Source organism: Diplotaxodon limnothrissa, linkage group LG15 (genome assembly GCF_057381915.1).
Source record: "Diplotaxodon limnothrissa isolate DT_005_m linkage group LG15, D_limnothrissa_male_GT1.1, whole genome shotgun sequence".
NCBI lineage: Eukaryota > Metazoa > Chordata > Actinopteri > Cichliformes > Cichlidae > Diplotaxodon > Diplotaxodon limnothrissa.
Window position 1 is genome coordinate 17,942,747 of NC_140610.1, and position 21,274 is coordinate 17,964,020.

Below are 21,274 nucleotides of genomic sequence, written 5' to 3' on the forward strand. Positions count from 1 at the left end.
TATTGTAGACCTGCACCAGACTGGGAAGAGTGAATCTACAATAGGCAAGCAGCTTGGTGTGAAGAAATCAACTGTGGGAGCAATCATCAGAAAATGGAAGACATACAAGACCACTGATAATCTCCCTCGATCTGGGGCTCCACGCAAGATCTCATCCCGTGGGGTCAAAATGATCATGAGAACGGTGAGCAAAGATCCCAGAACCACACGGGGGGACCTGGTGAATGACCTGCAGAGAGCTGGGACCAAAGTAACAAAGGTCACCATTAGTAACACACTACAACGGCAGGGAATCAAATCCCGCAGTGCCAGACGTGTTCCACTGCTGAAGCCAGTGCATGTCCAGGCCCGTCTGAAGTTTGCCAGAGAGCACATGGATGATACAGCAGAGGATTGGGAGAATGTCATGTGGTCAGATGAAACCAAAGTAGAACTTTTTGGTATAAACTCAACTCGTCGTGTTTGGAGGAAGAAGAATACTGAGTTGCATCCCAAGAACACCATACCTACTGTGAAGCATGGGGGTGGAAACATCATGCTATGGGGCTGTTTTTCTGCCAAGGGGACAGGACGACTGATCCGTGTTAAGGACAGAATGAATGGGGCCATGTATCGTGAGATTTTGAGCCAAAACCACCTTCCATCAGTGAGAACTTTGAAGATGAAACGAGGCTGGGTCTTCCAACATGACAATGATCCAAAACACACCGCCCGGGCAACAAAGGAGTGGCTCCGTAAGAAGCATTTGAAAGTCCTGGAGTGGCCTAGCCAGTCTCCAGACCTCAACCTCATAGAAAATCTGTGGCGGGAGTTGAAAGTCCGTGTTGCTCGGCGACAGCCCCAAAACATCACTGCTCTCGAGAAGATCTGCATGGAGGAATGGGCCAAAATACCAGCTACTGTGTGTGCAAACCTGGTAAAGACCTATAGTAAACGTTTGACCTCTGTTATTGCCAACAAAGGTTATGTTACAAAGTATTGAGTTGTATTTTTGTTATTGACCAAATACTTATTTTCCACCCTGATTTATGAATAAATTCTTTACAAATCCTACCATGTGGATTCATGGATTTTTTTTTTCACATTCTGTCTCTCACAGTTGAAGTGTACCTCTGGTGCAAATTACTGACCTCTGTCATCATTTTAGGTGGGGGAACTTGCACAATCGGTGGCTGACTAAATACTTTTTTGCCCCACTGTATATACATATATGTGTGTATATATGTGTGTGTATATATATGTGTGTGTGTGTGTATATATATGTGTGTGTATATATATATATATGTGTATATATATGTATATATATGTATATGTGTATATATATGTGTGTGTGTGTGTGTATATATATATATATATATATGTATATATATATATATACACACACACATATATATAGCATAGCAGCTGGATAGCGTAGTGGTTAGACTACACGCCTTTGGAACAGAGGATCGCAAGTTCGATTCCTGCCTGGGGCGTCTGTATCCAGTAAGGGTCCTAAGGCTAGACCCCCTACGAAAACAGGGCGTTGTTGGAATGCTACTATGCAAGTAACCCCGGCGGAAGGGGCTACATGAATAGGATGAGGGACCTATGGATTCTTCGATACCCAACATCCACAATGACGGCGAAACAACTAGTAGCTCAGTGTTCCAACATTCGAAAGAAGGGACTGCTCTCACAGCTAGAGATTGACGAGGTACAACACAAATGCTACGGCAAGGAGGAGTCAGGACGCCAGGTCAGGGGGGAGATATCATCACCCCCACCCGAGATTGGGTACATAGCCCCAAGTGCGATAGGAGAAGGATCGTTGAGTGCGAGAGGAACTGACCTGAAAAATAGGATCATGGCCAAGCTTGAAACCTGGATCCCGCGTAGCCGGTTACCAAGATTACGTGAAGTTCCCTCAGAAGGTCTGCTAGATGATGTTAATGCAGCACTACGGGCAATACCTACAACCACGATTACCGACACTAACAAGCTCATCTACAATACGGCAACAGTGATCAGTGAGATGCTTGGCTACAAGTTGAACAGCGACAAGGGGCAGTACCCTCCATGGAGAAGGAGGCTAGAGGGCAAGATCAAAGTAGCACGGAGGGAGGTTAGCCAACTAACGGAGTTGCAGAAAGGTGCGACAAATAAGGTGCCTAAGAAATACAGCAAGCTGTCCATACCTGAGGCCTTGGAAACTGCCAAGCAAAGACTCACAGCCTTGGCCAGCCGCTTGAGGAGGTACACCAGAGAGATAGAAGGCAGGAGAATAAACCAGCTGTTCTCCACAGAACCAGCAAAGGTGTACTCTCAGTGGCAAGGGAACAATAAGAGAACAGCACCACCAAGGCTGGAGACGGAGCAATACTGGAAGAGCATATGGGAGAAGGATGCAACCCATAACGGCAATGCTCAGTGGCTAGAGGATCTGAGGGCAGACCACAGCGACCTCCCTGAACAGGGTCCAGTAACCATCACAGTGGCAGATATCCAAGAAAGAGTCTCCAGTATGAAGAGTTGGACAGCACCAGGGCCCGACATGGTTCATGCCTACTGGCTGAAGAAGCTGACTGCACTCCACGAGCGTCTGGCAGCACAAATGAACCAGCTGCTAGTTAACGAGAGACACCCGGAATGGCTAACTGAAGGCCGGACGGTCCTGATCCCCAAGGACCCCAAGAAGGGACCGGTCCCCTCCAACTACCGACCAATAACCTGCCTCAGTACTACACGGAAGCTCCTGTCAGGCATCATATCGGCTAAGATGAACAGGCACATGGGTCAATACATGAGCGGGACACAGAAAGGAATTGGCAAGAATACCAGAGGCGCAAAACACCAGCTACTGGTAGACAGAACAATCAGCCAGACCAGACTGACCAACCTGTGCACTGCCTGGATTGATTACAAGAAGGCCTATGACTCAATGCCCCACAGCTGGATACTGGAATGCCTAGAATTGTACAAGATCAATGGGACCCTAAGAGCCTTCATCAGGAACTCAATGGGGATGTGGCGTACAACACTAGAGGCCAACTCCAAGCCCATAGCACAAGTCACCATCAAGTGCGGGATCTACCAAGGAGATGCTCTGTCCCCACTGCTGTTCTGCATAGGCCTGAACCCCCTCAGTGAGATCATTAACAAGACTGGCTACGGATACCGACTACGGAACGGAGCAGTTGTCAGCCACCTCCTGTACATGGATGACATCAAGCTGTATGCCAAGAGTGAACGAGACATCGATTCACTGATCCACACTACCAGGCTATACAGCAATGACATTGGAATGTCGTTCGGACTGGAGAAGTGTAGTCGGATGGTATCAAAGAGAGGGAAGGTAGTCAGAACTGAGGGGATTGAACTACCAGAAGGCAACATTGCAGACATAGAGGACAGTTACAAGTACCTGGGGATCCCGCAGGCAAATGGGAACCATGAAGAGGCCGCTAGAAAGGCTGCAACCACCAAGTACCTGCAGAGGGTCAGGCAAGTCCTGAGGAGTCAGCTGAATGGTAAGAACAAGATCCGGGCCATCAACACGTACGCCCTGCCCGTGATCAGGTACCCTGCTGGGGTAATAGGCTGGCCAAAGGAGGAGATAGAAGCCACTGACATAAAGACAAGAAAGCTCCTTACCATGCATGGAGGGTTTCACCCCAAGTCCAGCACTCTGAGGCTGTACGCTAAGCGGAAGGAAGGGGGCCGGGGACTGGTGAGTGTCAGCACCACAGTCCAGGATGAGACAACGAACATCCAAGAATACATTGGGAAGATGGCCCCAACTGACCGAGTGCTCAGTGAATACCTCAGGCAGCAGAAACCCAAGAAAGAGGAGGGAAACGAGGAACCATCATGGAAGGACAGGCCCCTGCACGGTATGTACCACCGGCAGATAGAGGAGGTGGCTGATATCCAGAAATCCTACCAGTGGCTTGACAAAGCTGGACTGAAAGACAGCACAGAGGCACTAATCATGGCAGCACAAGAACAAGCTCTGAGCACAAGATCCATAGAGGCTGGGGTCTATCACACCAGGCAAGACCCCAGGTGCAGGCTGTGTAAAGATGCCCCAGAGACAATCCAGCACATAACAGCAGGGTGCAAGATGCTAGCAGGCAATGCATACATGGAACGCCATAACCAAGTGGCCGGCATAGTGTACAGGAACATCTGTGCCGAGTATAACCTGGAAGTCCCGAGGTCAAAATGGGAGATGCCCCCAAGGGTGGTGGAGAATGACCGAGCTAAGATCCTGTGGGACTTCCAGATACAGACGGACAAAATGGTGGTGGCTAACCAACCGGACATAGTGGTGGTAGACAAACAGAAGAAGATGGCCGTAGTGATCGATGTAGCGGTTCCGAATGACAGCAATATCAGGAAGAAGGAACACGAGAAGCTGGAGAAATACCAAGGGCTCAGAGAAGAGCTCGAGAGGATGTGGAGGGTGAAGGTAACGGTGGTCCCCGTGGTAATCGGAGCACTAGGTGCGGTGACTCCCAAGCTAGGCGAGTGGCTCCAGCAGATCCCAGGAACAACATCGGAGATCTCTGTCCAGAAGAGCGCAGTCCTGGGAACAGCTAAGATACTGCGCAGGACCCTCAAGCTCCCAGGCCTCTGGTAGAGGACCCGAGCTTGAAGGATAAACCGCCCGCAGGGGCGTGCTGGGTGGTTTTTTTTTTATATATATATATATATATATATATATATATATATATATATATATATATATATATATATATATGTGTGTGTGTGTGTGTATATATATGTGTGTGTATATATATATATATATATATATATATATATATATATATATATATATATATTAGGGGTGCAACAATACTCGTATCGATATTGAACCGTTCGATACAGTGCTTTCAGTTCGGTACCCATATGTATCGAACAATACAGAATAAATTTTATATTTATTTTATCAACTTTCCTTCTGACGATGCTGTCTGTGTTGAGCGCTCAGTGGATCTGCGCTCCACAGTGCAGCCTAGGCGGAGTAGTCGAAAGCAGATTCACTGAGCGCAGGGCAAGCTAGCGAGACAGAAGTTAAGCTCTCCTTGCAACATGGCAAATTGAACCTCCCCCACCCTCATTCAGATTTGGCGTTTGGAACTATTTTGGTTTTCATGTGAGGTATGACCCTGAAGGTAAGCGCGTCATGGACTAAAGTAAAACAGTATGTTGGATGTGCCATGCAATGCTCAATTACATGGGTGGGAGCTAGTGTGTTAGCGCAGTTAGCTTGTTAATGTGTTGGCCGTCCAGCCCCATGCATGGGCGATCCGCGGTAGCTCGTTAACGGAGATTTGCCGTGTTGTGGCGTTAACGTCATTTCAACCAGATTTACGCTGACAGCACTAGTGGGAACACAACAAATATGACTGCACATTTACACCGACATCATCCTAGTGCAAAGACAAGTGGAAGCAGACAAAAACAACAAGCACGCATGCTACAAACTTTACCCGAGTTCATTTAGACAGCCGTTAGCACATGATTCTTCTTATGGGGACCTGATATGTTTAATATGCGGCTGAGAATATAGCCCAGAAGAAGCGTATAGTATAGCTTTTATTTTGGAAAGAGCCATTTCTCTGTAATAAACTCTTTTCCAAAGATGAGTGATTCCTCAATCCGATACAGGGTTCGCAAAATCGCCGACATCCCGATTTTTCCAGTCGGGCTACCAAAATCTATCTCTGCCCTGCCCGTCAGGCTATCGTAGGAAGGAAAAATATATGTCAATGGTTTTGCATTCTTTCGGAAATGTAGCTGGGTAATTATGTCATTGGCATCGGTGAGCCACTGTCAATATGTGACATATTGAAATCGCGTTTGAATTTGCGCTTGTTTTTTGCGTTCACTTTGCAATCGTGCGAACTGTGTATAGAGAGCGACAGCACTGATCTGTGAGTGATGATAATTTGTGCACCAATTCCTCTGACATGGTCTTATTAATCGTTAGCTTACTATGCAAACATGACAAGTGAAATCTCCTGTAGCTTAAACATGTGAGAGGTTGATCGCGCAGAGAATCGCTGAGCTTGTGTGAGTGCGTGTGTAAAAGCAGCAGGATATATATTTGACTACGATGACCTGGATGACTGAGAACCTGTCATGTCTGAGTGTGGGCAGGCAGGAAGGGAGGACCCAAAATGCAGGACTCACTGAGGCGGAAGTAATTCAAAACACACAGCTTTATTGCTGGTAAGAAGCAGAACAGAAAAACACTAACTAAACTGGAAGAACGGAATAAGTAGGCAGGAAGGCTGGCTGGCAAACGGAGCACACAGAGGAAGCGAGGGTGAACAGACGTTAATGATGCGACACCGAGTAGGGGAAGACACAGACACTAAATACAAGAGGTGAACGGAGCAAAGAGGAAACAGCTGGGAGACACGGCTGACGTTGATTACACTGACGAGACAGGGAGAGCACAAAGCTGAACGCACTGACAAAGGACACAGACCTACAAAATAGAACAGGAAGCACACGCCAGACAGAGACAGACTCGTAAACAGGCATAATGACATCATGGACAAACAGAGGGACATATGGGCAGAGAAGACTAAGCACAGGCAACCTAAACCAAACATAAGGGCAAGATAACAAACCTAAACCAGAAATAATCATCATCGTCATCAACATCATCATCAGATAACTAAAGAATCAGAATATAATTGTAATCAAAACAGTATCACCAGAGAATAACTAATCCATGATGCAAAATTAAACCAAAACATAAGAAACTCAAAATGCTGGGTCGACCCGACCCAGGACCGTGACAGAACCTTCACAGACAGATATATATTTTAGTTCTGCTGAGCCAAATAAGACAGGTCAGGGTGAAGAAGTGACAGCCAAAGAAAAGCTTACCACAAAACGGAGAAGTTATGACAAATCAGACTATAAGGCAAAAAGAGAGTGCAGCTTTATGGTTTCATGGACAAAAGAATTTCTGTGGCTGCAATATGACGAGCTAAATAACCAGGGCTGCACATAAGTGGTCCGCAGGTGCGCATTCGCTGTCAAAATAAAAAACACGCACAAGGGTTAGGGTTACATTTAAAAACTGTACTTTTGAGTTAAAATATATATTTATAATTTTAATAAATGACAAATTAAGAAGGCATGAACATTTTTTTTGTATCGAAAAAATATCGAACCGTGACACCAAAGTATCGAACCGAACCGTGAATTTTGTGTATCGTTGCACCCCTATATATATATATATATATATATATATATATATATATATATAAAGAAATGCCAGTAATGCCGTGCCTGTGAGGAAAAGCTTAATATTTTAGAACTGAACTAAACAAAAAGACGTATCAGTTTGTCGTACTTACAGATCTCTTTCTCAGGTTTTTGTTCATTTTATTTAATTTCCTGCGATTTTTTTTTTAGATTCTTATTGACAGCAGATTGAGACATCTAAAATATTATCTGATGAACCTGATAAATCATTTGCTTGTTTATGATAACCGGCCAATTTCTTGCACAGCTTTTTTTTTTTTTATTATTGGTCTTGGTGAGGCTCTGTGGCTCTTTTATACATTTTGAACCAATTTGAAATCAGTTCTAGCAGTGCACCCAGCTGAGTGGGATTAGTGTATAAGTAGAACGAAATACCTTGTTGCAGGAACATTTTGTATTGCTTTGTTTTGCAAGACAATACTACCATTTTTAACACATCCGGTGGCTCTAAAGACATTCCCCGGCCAGTTTGATTTACCAGAATCACAGCTACCAAAGACATGATGCATGGTGCTTTTTTATCAAGAATGAAAAAAGTGAATGGAAGTTAATTAAGTTGTGGTTAAAAAGAACAAACTCTCAGAGGGGAAGCAAATTAGAGAGCTCATTAGTCACATTACTAAAGCTGAGTAAAAACTGATAAAATGTAAAACCCTCCTAAACACCAACAAACTGAATAAGTACACATTTGCAGCCTTTGTTCAGTATTCTTCTTAAGTTAGCAGATCTTGGTATCTAACTCACGATACCAGCATGTTTGGTTGATTGATTAAACTAAACATATTGACTATTGATGTTTGCCCTTCGGTTCAAGTGTATTGTTGCCCCCAGCTATTCCCCAAGCAGTATCGAAGTTGAAGTTATGGATTTTGAAACGTGTTGGCTGCAGCGGTATGGAACGCCAGGACTGCCATAATGAATTAATTAAATACACCATTAAATAATTAATTAAATGTGGCAATAATTAATTAAAATTGGAATTAATTAATTAAATAAATAGTTATGACACATGTAATTAATTAATTATTGACACATTTAATTAATTATTTATGTATTTCACATTTTAATTAATTATTGACACATTTAATTAATTAATTATTGACACATTTAATTAATTATTTATGTATTTCACATTTTAATTAATTATTGACACATTTCATTAATTATTGACACATTTAATTAATTATTTAATGATATATTTATTTATTTCATTTTGGCAGTCCTGACGCCTGGCTCTCATCATGAAATAATTTTATCTGTCAGCCTCACCCATCAAACTCAGGGGGCGGGGTTAACGCTGATCGAGTCAAAACCATTGCTTTGGCCTGGTGGCCATTGTTTCTAGCACACAACAACCGGCATGTGGAAGCTAACAGAACTGAGCTTTGAAAAACCCTGTTTGTGTGTCACCAAATACCGTTTTAATATTTTTTTAGCCGAGAATGTAGTGGTTTAATCTTCATGTGTCTGGTCGGTTTGTCAAGATACAGCCTCTTTGCAAAAGTGTTTCGATGATTTCGGAGATGTCTGCCCAGTCTCACGGCAAAGCGTGGGATAGACCCGCTCGCCTCGCAAGCAATCCCACCGACAAAGCGCAGGCCCCGGTACACAGCTGTAGTAACCCCCGCTGACTTCTTTTACTGAGGTTATATTTATCGATGTTTTATTTCCTGATGTTCTTATGTGTCCTACGTGTTTCAGTCGCCAATTCTGAATTATAACTAACATTAAAAACATGTTTAAGGAGGAGAGAGAGCAAATAAATCTGTTTAACATCTGATCTTTGGGTTTTTGTTCAGTAATCAGCGTGACCTGTGTATAAACACATAAAAGAGATAACGTTGGTGTTTCCGTCATGTAGTAACTGCTGGCTTTAACTGTACAAAGGTTGTTCGACACTATGAAACACATACAGACTTCATGATGTTCGGCTAATATTTTTATTGTGAATATTAATCATGCTGACCTCGCTCTGTACACCACGCAGCGAGGTCAGCATATCCACGATATCCTCAGCTCCATGAGTTAACACAAAGTTTCCCAGCTGACTATCTAACTGCCAACTATTCCAGAGACGTGAAAATATACAGCATAAAGAAAAGTGTAAGAGACTCAGCAGCAGATTAGAATAACAGTTATACATTTAATAAATCACCAAATGAATCCAAGAAACGAGCAAACCTGTTCCGACAATTTGAATTTGTATTCCCTCAGCTGCAGACTCGCTGCTGTTTAAATGTTTGAAAAGGAAGATTAGATATAAAAAACGTCAAACATAGACTCAGTCTGCCTTCACATTTGATATGAGGCCAGCACGTATAGTGGCCTCAGCAGGCTATTACTGAAATACACGTGCTATATCATAAACTATGATATAAACAGGGAGGTCCTATTAACATGTTTAGTTTTAAAGGACACCTTCCTGCCTTTAGTCTCATTCATGAGCAGTATTAGTTTTCTTCTAACATCCAGAAGTCTGCACAATGTGTTTCATAGTTTGTAACAAGCCTTTGACAGGTAAACATAACATGACCGAAAAAGCAAAAAAAAAGAAAAAAAAAAGAGAGAGAGTGTTGACATAAGAAGAGAAAATTCTCTCAATTATGGAGACAGACAAATGGTTCATTTATGTTTGATGTGTGTTTATTCCTCCCTAAATATCGTCGGTGAAGTTCGCCATGCATGTCAGATTTTCCTGCGCATTTTTATACCTCTGCCAACAGAGAGAGAAAAAAAATCACATTCTAACAGACAGCTGGTGCTTAGAATACAGTTGAATAACTATTAAAAAACAGATGATATTTAGATGATAGTTCAGTCTAACACATGTGCCAGTGAACCATTAAACGTCTGTGAAACTATGCAGTTATGAAACGTAACTTTAACCTCAGCCAAACCGATTTGCTCAGTTGTAAATAAAACAGCGAAGTAAACGTGACCCGACAGACAGAACCTGAGTGAATGAAGTCCAGCGTTTAACCACTGAGAGCTAAAACTCAGCTGAGGTTTGAAAGCTGTGTGCTGGTGATTGGACATCAGCCGCTGATAAAGCTGTTCGCCTATAAAGTGCTCTGTAAGGAAACGAGCTCCAGCAGCTCTGCGCTCGGGGAAAACACTATATTTACTTATCTTGTGCAGAAAAATGCGCTGACATTGCGTTATATCGAGCACCGGCTGCCCAGTTAAACTGTGACTATCACCAGGTAACTAGGCGTGTTTCTTGAATTAGCAGCAGGTGTTAAACAGCTGACAGATGAGGAGGAGGATGCATGCAGGTAAACTGAGGGTCTGCTGAGCTGATCGCTGGTTTCGTGAGAAAAATGTCAGCTCGTTCTTTATGTTACAGAAGCACAGAGACACAAGACCAGGCGGAAAGAGACGATCGTTCGGTGAAAATGAGAATCTGCGAATGCAACATGTGGAACACGGAGAGTGGAATATGTAAACAAACCGGTTAACGTAACCCCCTCGGTGCACTCTGCATGCTAACTGTTAGCAGAGCTAGTGAAATCTCTGAAAACATCTGAGCACTTTTGCAAACATGTTCTATGTTGACAACCTGACCAGACATACGTCGCGACATTCGCGGCTAAAACACTGTTAAAAGTGTAGCTGGTGACAGAAAAACGGGGTATTTTAAAACTACACCACCACCATTGCTGCTTGTGATTTGATCTGCATTCTGGGATAACTGGCTGCCCCAAGTCTACACAAGCAATCGATTTTCTAGGATCGACCTGTTTTGACTTACTTTGCACGGCAACCAATCAAATGTTAGAGAAGCTGCATGGGCAGCGTTAACCCCGCCCCCTGAGTTTGATGGGTGAGGCTGACAGATAAAATTATTTCATGACGAGAGCCAGGCGTCAGGACTGCCAAAATGAAATAAATAAATATATCATTAAATAATTAATTAAATGTGTCAATAATTAATTAAATGTGTCAATAATTAATTAAAATGTGAAATACATAAATAATTAATTAAATGTGTCAATAATTAATTAATTACATGTGTCAATAATTAATTAAAATGTGAAATACATAAATAATTAATTAAATGTGTCAATAATTAATTAATTACATGTGTCATAACTATTTATTTAATTAATTAATTCCAATTTTAATTAATTATTGCCACATTTAATTAATTATTTAATGGTGTATTTAATTAATTCATTATGGCAGTCCTGGCGTTCCATACAGCGGTAGGGCGAAATTTTTACTTTCAGGGTGAAAGTTCTTCAATCCGATTTCACCTTTTTCACTGGTACCTACATAACTCAACTCAATTTTTAGAGGTTTCCATTAGGTGATAATACCTGGTACCAAGTGCTTATTTAATTTTTTTAGGACCTTCTGTGCCAATCTGAAAATGGGACATTTACAGACTGCATGCCACAGATTGGTCGGTCCATGGCATCGCTCAATGAGTCATGAGAACGTCTCCTTCACAGAAATCAAATGAGGCAAATGGCTGCAAACAAACAACACCGGTTCAATGATCACCATACCATCACCTTGATGTCATCCATTGTTGTGGCATGTGTCTCATCCAAATGACATCATGCGACTTTCGGCCATGTTGCCATAATGACCCTAAGCACACTGAGGTGGTCCTCAATTGTAATGGAAAATGATCAAAGCCATCAATAGAGTAGAGCTGAGTAGGTACAAGTGAAAGAGTGGCACCTCATCAACCATTTGCCAACCTTTAGGGGAATTCACATTTTACTCTTGTGACTGGTGGTTGGCAGATTGTCACCGACCAGTCTCTAAGCTTGCTCAACTGGGGCCTAATTCAGCACCACTGCTAATGGAGCTACAAACTAGGGACTCATTCCTTGTTTGAGTTTGAGTTGAGAGTTGTGCAATAGAACATGTAGAAGTTTCCACTCCTGTGTCCAACACATTTGTCGTGAGCTACCTACTGCATTTTATTATTCTCTGATTCCGCCACACTTTCCCCCTCGTTTGTTTTGCTTGCCAGTTTTGGCAGTGTACAGGTGTTGGAATGAAAATTTTAACATTGTGCCAAACCTTAGATACCACTGTTACCATGGGCAACTATCACGATATTGTGACATGATGTTTTTTCCCCACTTCTGCTACAGAAGTAATGATTCACCTCTGTGGCAGGATATAATTTGTCATGTTGCATTATGCAGTAAGCCTACCCTCACCGATATCTGTGGACAAAATACCTGCCACTGAACATTATGACCTTCATGGAAGATAATGTATTGCTAAGTGGATGTTTTATCAGAGTATACTTTTTTCCCTTGTTTTTAGCACAACTTCACCAATTTCCCAAAGCGCATGAAGGACAAAAGTGCTACATTAGAGTTACTGAAATGATCCGTCTGTCCTAAAAAGGAGATTTTCTTTACAGATTATAAAACATACTCAATCTCCTCAAATACAGCTACAACGTCTTGTAAGCATGTGAATGTATAGAGTGGTTATGAGACTGAAATGTCCTACAGGAGAACAATCCTGTGTGTTCTCCAACTGCATCCACATTTTATAAAAATATGAAAAAAACAGCACTTACTGTTACCTAATAACGTCCATGAAAGAAAGTGATGGGATAATTAAACTAGATTCACATCAAATGCTAAATGTGATTGATGAGTTTTGCAGAGAAGTGCTCGAGCTTGAGCCTCTTACCTCCAAACAAGCCAAAGAAAATACATTCCTAATGAGAACGAAGCCTCGAGTGGATTGGAGCTCTTCTGATATGACTTTGACATAAACACAGCCTCGCACAATAACCATTAAAAGTTAAGAGTAAATAGCTTCGGCCCTCTTTATTGTCTCGCCTGGTTTGCTCGGGATTTTAATTGCAATTAGCGCAGACAGTGATTTATCGACGCGTAGTTGGGTTTCAGCGCCATGTCATGTTGGGCTAATTGGTTTGGTTAAAAAGGCGTGACAGGGAGCATGCTGGAGGTGCTGGGGCTCTCAGAAAGACAATCAGCTTCACACATCGCAAATTGGAGTTTCTCTAAACGGTATTTCCTGCACATTTTCTGTAATCTGTGCATCTCATTTTTCACCCTTTTAGATGTCATTTTTTCCTCTTCCTTCAGCCCTCTTCTCTTATTTCTTTACTTAGATTTCCCATTCTGTCTGTCTCCCTTAGCACTGTCAAAGACATATCACATGGGATTTGTCACTGTTATAATAATAACAACACTCAGTTGCTCTTAAGTTTTTTATGAGTTGCCTTGCTTTATCTCCTCTCTTATCAAGTGAGGATCTGCCACGACAGCCAGTTTAAAAGAGAAGTAATCATTCACTGATCACACTACATTACTCTCGTAGCAAATGGAGGCAGAAGGGCGAGCAGGGAATGTGTGTATTCCTCTTCCAGTCACATAAAATGTCAACATTTCACTGCAAGTGTTAGTGGAGACTGAACAGTGGTATTGCATCTCCTTACATATCCCTCCTGTTTCTGTTCAGCCAGTCACTGCTCCAGCAAAGAAGAGTAATCAAGGTTAAGGTGGGACCGCAGTTTTATACAGTGAGCCGATTTTGGTTGGTGAAGAGGACTATATACATAAGGTGTGGTCCTGTTAACAAGGGTGTGAGTGTTTTGCGTGTCATCTGGTAGGATACCTTGGCTTGCTTAGGCAGATGAGGTAACATCTGGAGGGCCCCACAGAAATCAATACAAGCCAGGACATTTGTGGGCTGTCAACGGGTAGAAGGGATACTGATTATCCCTTAATGCTAGACCACGTTTTAGAATCAGAATCAGAATGGGTTTTATTGCCAAATGTTGAGCAGGTTTACAACATTAGGAAATTGCTGCGGTGCTTAGTGCAAATATACTGTCATATAACGCTTAAATAGACATGAAAATAAGAATAAGAATTAAAAGTGCTAAGTAGATAGATATATACATGAGTGCAGGTGGTGATCAGTGCCAAACATGGAATGATGCAGTGAACACAGCGTAGGGTCATGTGTTAGTGGTGGGAACAGTCATACGGTTATTGTTCATGTGTTCAACAGCAGACGGGAAGAAACTGTTCTTGTGGCGAGAGGTTCTGGTGCGAATGGACCGGAGCCTCCTGCCTGAGGGGAGCAGGTCAAACAGACTGTGTCCAGGGTGAGAAGGGTCAGCTGAGATCCGAGCGGCACGCACCAGTGTCCTGGAGGTGTACAGGTCCTGCAGAGATGGGAATCTGCAGCCAATCACCTTCTCAGCAGAGCGCACAACACGCTGCAGTCTCTGTTTGTCCCTGATAGTGGCTCCAGCGTACCACACGGTGATGGAGGAGGTGAGGATGGACTCGATGATTGCAGTGTAGAATTGCATCATCGTCCGTGTTGGCAGGTTGAATTTCTTCAGCTGCCTCAGGAAGTACATCCTATGCCTAGTTTGATGATTGTCTGTATCTGTGATATTAGTAGCAAGTACTTGGTAACCAGCTACAGAGGATCTGTACAGGTTTCGGCATGAAAATATCTTTCAAGTCAGTTCCTTTCGCACTTCTTCTTGTGGTACCCAATCTTGGATCACATTAAAAATGTGAATAATATGCATCACAAAACCAACCACAGTAACCTTGAACATAAAAAAAACATGTTAAGAGTTCAGTTCCAGTTTAACGGGGATCATGGAAATGCCTTCAAATAGTTTGTTTTGCTTAGGCTGTGTGTATCAAGAATACACTTAATATAAAATCATATAAAAGAGAATAAAGAAACAGATTGGAGAAGCTACAAACTAAATGAATAAAGAAATACATTTCAAAGTCCTAAAACACCACTCTCTGATGTGACTTTTAGGTTAGAAAAGCTGCAGTCTTGTTACAGTTTATACAAATTTCTTCAATTCCTCATTGTGCTTATAACCAGGTGACAGAGAACCAGCGTAGCCTGTCTTTATCATGACTTTACCAAAGCTTGACTGTCACACTGAGCACATCTCAGGAGATGGGTGAAGATGAATAGCGGCGAGGTGAAAGCAGAGTGGCGTTGAGTAGAGCAGGAAAAGAGCAGAGTGGAACAGAAAGGCAGGAGCTAAGCCAATGACAGCGAACAACACATCCCAGATATAAAAGATGAGAGTGGGCCATAGATAGCTCAGCAAAGCTGCGGTTGCGAGCAGAAAACCTCATTTGTTAAAATGGGGTTCAGCCAGCAAGATGTCAAGAGACAGGATACCACATTATACAAAAAGTTACACAATGCCAGTTAAGCCACTTAGCACACGGCATGAGTGAAGCAGTGTTTATTCTCTGAGAATAACTCACCGAAGTTTACTGGCCAGACTTACACACTTAGACAATCATTTGAACTTTGAATTGATCTTTTATCATTTGTGTATAGTGAGGGTATATGTGCTGGCATGGGTTAGGTTCATGGCATTTAACAGAATTTCCACACAGTATGATGAAAAGGTTCCAAAGTTAAATTTATCTTTCACCGATTAAATATAACACAGTAAAACATATCTGGAAAAACAAAACATTGAAGCTGACTAAAAATGTCCTGCAGCTCATTTAATATTTACTCTTGGTTCCCAACAATCACATGGCTATACTTAAATTATTATTATTATTATTTTTTAATGTAACCGTAGACCTCCAAATCACGTAAGTGATCACACGTACCGGTAAGTCCTACCACAGTTCAACAGAAGTATTAACAGTTTTCATACCGTAATAATAGTAGTTATCAATTTTTTGAAAGAATAACTGTAAATACATAAATAAATAAAAGTGTTACACAATCAAAAATAACAATCACATTTATATAAATTTACTGGGTTTGCTTTAGAGGACGGACAATTACCACACCTCTACTTTCATAAATGAATCTACTTTACAGATTAGAAGAAAGCAGAAATCTGATAGAAAAGTGTTACATTAAAGCTAATTCATTTTGCCTAAATTAAGTTTTTAAAATCCTTAATGCTGTAAGTAAAAAAAACAAACAAAAAAAAAAACCTCACATGGGCATTTATAAAACATAACAAACGAAAAGTAGCTAATGCTAAATCAAGCCAGAGCTCAGAGCTAGCGACCAACCGGTAGCCTCGGTATCAGCAAACAAAACTATTATGAGGAAAATCATTTATTTATTTAGAGTGTAAAAAGAAAAAAAAAGGTAGACATATAAACATACTGGTAAATGATCTAACTTATTGCAATTTGGGGGAAAGTAAAGTTTAATAATATATTTTAATATGAAAATAACATTTTAAATTTAGGAAAAAGTTTATTTTTGTTTGTATATGCTGTCAGTTACAGGCAGGGGAAAAAAGGAAACTGGCCTACAAAATTGTAATCAGTGCATCTCTGTAAGTAGCTTTTAGAGTGAACAGCAACATATAGGTTTGGTATATTACTTTAGTTGTTTAATCTGAAAAGAAAATTAAATTTAAAAAAAAGCTTCATGAAGTTTGGTTGATCAGAAATACTTTCTCCGTCTGGAACCTGAAAGGTCCTTTTCCTCTCTGAAAACGTCAAAACTCAAACCGTTTACAGCACTGAGTTTGAGAAACAGTTAATTAAATGCATTTTTTACTATTGATTATTTGAACTTAGTTAAGCCTTTAAAGCATGTTTTCAAGCAAAACTGACTAAATGTTTCCTATTTGTGGATTTTCACTTCTGAAAATACTAAAAAGGCAAAATAATTAATTGACTAATCAATAATTAAGCTCACTGTGGCAGCTTTAGTACAGCTAAACATTTTCAAATGAAGCCCAGATATTATTGTTATATGTGAACTAAATCATAGTACCAGTATTTAGTAAAATACCAGCCATGTTTTTCACACTGCTGGGTGACACATCTGAGGCGGCACATTCCCTGTAGATGTTAGACTTGACTCTGAAAACAGCATCAGGGTACTGAAGTTGAGCAGAAAGGAAAAGTCTGCCTTTTTCATTCTCTTCGTTGTCTCGCTTATATGTCCTCCTCCTCTCTTTTTGTGTCTTATGGAGGTTTGACAGAAGTTTCTCTCATCCCTGCTGGCAGCAGTTGCCATGGTTGTATCAGTGCCTCTGAATTACATGCAATGATATTTCCATGGACACAGATCAGGAGGACACTGGGCTTTGAGATGTAGGAGGGAGGCAGCTTACCAATGTCAGCAGATCTCTGTGTTGGACTGAAGGAGACTGAGTGAACGGGATGTTAAACAGAGAGGAGTAGGAAACAGAAAAGGAGGGAGAGTGCTAACCAGGGACAGTTTTATGTTTTAGTACAAATTTAGCTTTTCAGTTCACCTAAGTTTAGTTTATGCAACAGCCACCTGAAGGTATGGTGGGGTCTCCACAATAATATAGAGAAACCCAATGAGCTGCACTTGGCAAAAGTGGAAAGGTAGAGCTCCCTTTTAACAGGTAGAAACCTTCAGCAGATCAGAGCTCAGGGAGCAGCAGCCATTTCTATGGTGCATTTAGCAGAATATCATCACAGCTGAGCACATGGTGGGGATGGATATTTCCAACTAAGATTACAAGCTTATATGTATATATATATATCACACACACACACACACACACACACACACACACACACACACACACACACACACTTAAATGATACTGGCTCCTTAAATTTTACTGGCATCAGCCCTAAAAACCGTGATGAAAAAATGATAGGAAAAAATTAGGAAAAAATTAAATAATTGGAAATAAAAACAGCAGAAGAACACTTCTAGTTAAAAATAATCCACACATATGTCTGAAATGTAGCTCATAAAGGATTTATTTATGCAATTTGGTACATTCTAACATCAGAGATACCATTGCCTCATGGTGGCCTTGCTGGTGAATAACTGATTAAATATAAATTGCTATAATTCCTTAGCAGTTAAAACATTTTTTTAAATCTCATAAATTAAAGCTGATTACTTAATACCAGATCAGTTGTGGTGGCACAGAGACTCAAAGGTAGAAGACACATAAAACAAAGTTCTTCAATGGCATGGCGACATAGCTTTATTTTAAAGGGTCAGTAGACCTGTGTAGTTAGGTGAAGAGTACTTTAAAAAAAATATAAATGATGTAATTAATAGGTAGTTTAGCAAAGCTAGTTTGAGTTTCAGCTCACAGCTTGGTGATTCAATTCTGGCAGCTGTTTCTTGATCTTATCACTGAGCAATGGTTCCCTCTGATTTAGCAGAATATTTTTAGCAAATGATCATTGATCTGTTTAAGATGCCAGCAGCGATGTGGTTCGATTTCTCGTCTTATTTTCTCACAGTTTCCCAGTGAAGGGGAAAATCTTTGTCTCAACATAAAGGTACTCTCAAACGGCCGTCACATAAAGCTGACATTCCCATTCCTTTCTTTTAATCCATCTCCGTCACTGTCATTGTAACCTCGGTAATGCTCCTTTTCATAACTCATCTTTATTCACCCTGTTTGACAGCAGGGACTCAGCCTGAAGATAAAAAGCCCTCCTGCATTTTCTCCTTCTTGACCTCCTTTTGCTTCTTGAACGACAAATCACTGACAACTGCAGATGGTGCTAATGGTCACACCTGAAGGCAGAGTGTCCATAATACAATATGCAGAGGGCAGAATAACAAAGTGCGAAGCTGCATCTGACTGCAGCTCTTCTGTCAGATCTCCCACTGACTGTCCATCTGTGTGTGGCAGACTGACCACAGTCTGTGTACTTGAGGCCAGTATCACCTGATTCATTTTCAATATCATACTTTTGTGGTCAACTGATGATTATTGATGATATGTATATAATTTTTTAAATTTTTTTAGAAGTTGCTGAAAACTTCCTGGATCCCAGGGTTGCTTGATTTATCTGTCAATGATTTCAAATGATTTACAAAATTAAGATTTACTATTTCATAACTACACAGAAAAAATATTGTAAAGAAAAGGTCCAACTACAAGCACCACAGTGGCCATAATGCAAGACAGACCCCACTCTTAAGAGCTGTTCTCAAATGCTTTTTACTTCTTAATTAGACATAGGTGTAAAAAACAAAGCAAAATACAAATAATTTATATCCTTAGTTTTTCTACAAGGCTGCATGGCAACTGCTTTCAAAAAGGTCTGTTTTTATTGTAATACCTATACTGATTTCTTAAATCTTGTCTCCAGTGACGGAGCCCAGTGCCCATAAAATGATACTTATGCACAAAAAACTAAACTAAAACTAAACATTTTCAAAGAATAAAAACTAAACTAAAAGAAGCAAACGTACTTACTGCAACTTACTGAAATTGAAATTTCAAAATAAAGAAATAAAAATAGAAATAAATAAGAAAATACAAAACCTTAATCATTATTTAACAGATGGAAAATATGGTAATTGCTAATAATTAAACAGCTAATGTTAAGGGTGTACAACATTTATGATTGTTTAATACTGAAATACTTTTGTTGTTGAAATAGAGCTTTAATGACCTCAGAAATATTTTTATTTTTATTTTATGAAGCCCTGGGTTTCAGGCTTTAAGATGTTTTGCCAAGCTTGTTGTGCTGCTGTTCATGTGTTCAGCTGCTAGTGGTGGGAGGGGCTTGAAGCATGCCTGTCTGCAGGGGTGCTCTGTTTTTGTAGCTGTAACATGTTAGTTAGCAACAAGTTGCTGCCAGGTTAACTGCTTCCTTTTCCTCCTTTTACTGTTTATGCTAAGTTGGCTGATTGTATCCTGGTTGCAATGCTTTTAAATGGACATTTACAGGTAAAAAAACAGTTGCGTACACAGGAGCCTGCCAGTTGTGCTACTTTTGCATGAAACCTTTTTTTGCTAGCAACCAAGCATATTTTAATCTGTCATCCAGTTCATTTTTTTAGCCAGTATGTAAACTTAAAAGGGTAAAAAGACAAAAAATATAAAGTGTTCTGTTATACCACACTCCCCTCAGCATTCATCCTGTCCCTAATATCTTCTCTGAATAATAATGTGTATAATAAATCAGACAGAACTCTCTCCAAGACCTCTCTCTATCATTTTTAACACTAAAATCTAGCAGGTGTCTAACCTTGAATTTTCCTTTAAGTGGAATAAAGTTAAAACAAAAACTCCAGAGGGTATAAAGAAGTCTAGTTTAACTTTATTTTTTGATGGTTTTAGCACTTTTTTTTCATTGATTAATTGATGTGTCCTAGTTCTGCTAAGTGTTGCGTTATCTCAGATGAGCTGTTCCTTTTAGGTTATCCCCACATTCTTTACTTCACAAAGGAAGGATGAAAATGTTGTGGGATTTAAGAATATTTAGATTTCAGTTAGAATAAAGAAAGACTTCCATTTTGTAGTGTAAAAATTTCTACAAGCGACCTGTTATTCCAGCAAAATGACATCCTCCTAGAACATTGTGGAAATAACCACATGCAAAAATGAGGAGCTGTAAGAGTGGTGCTTCACATCTGACATGTGGCCTTGTTGTTCTGGATGCTGTTTTTTGACTCAGGTGCTCCTCGCGCGCTGTGCTACACTCAAACAACAAGTTTCATCTTGACGGTTTTCTCATTTGTTCATCTGTCTGCTGAGTGTGTGGCACCGCTGCTGTGCGCTTATTAATAATACATCCTCAGTGTCTTTGTAGTGACAAGAGCCCTCAGACCGGTAATGCTGCGAAAGCAGACTAGCTCTGCTGTAACGCTCAAACTGATCAAGAGTTTACACAAAGCTTTTGCCTTCCAGAGAAAAACATCGTAGACATTGTGGACATGAAGGCCACTCTGTTGGTTTGTACAAGCTCTGCAGAGGCAGGAGCTGTGTTTGTGTGAAAAAAATACTAAAGTGAATGTGTCTGTGAGTTTTAGCTTTAACAGATAGTTTGGGGATTACACTGCTGCGGTCATAACGCCAAAACGTTTTGTTTCTGTGCATCGTTTTCTCACAGGGGATTCGTTCACGCATTTCCGGTTTGCAGAAGAAAAAGAATGGGAGATGGACCAGCTTGATATCAGTCAGGTAAAATTATATCACCACCGCTCCTTTTTAAAATTGATTTATGGAGTTTTAAGTCTTTAAAATACACAGCAGTTACAGTTATAAAGAATATTC

At 40.7% G+C, this 21,274-nt stretch overlaps 1 protein-coding gene across 1 annotated transcript in view; it reads left to right on the plus strand.

Annotated features, from left to right (window-relative positions):
* Positions 1-21,274, plus strand: part of aven (apoptosis, caspase activation inhibitor) — a 50,425-nt gene that overhangs the window by 26,011 nt on the left and 3,140 nt on the right. Inside the window, exon 3 of the mRNA XM_085373025.1 lies at positions 21,111-21,181. Coding sequence (XP_085229151.1) covers positions 21,111-21,181 — 71 coding nt within the window. The remainder of the gene's footprint in view (positions 1-21,110; positions 21,182-21,274) is intronic.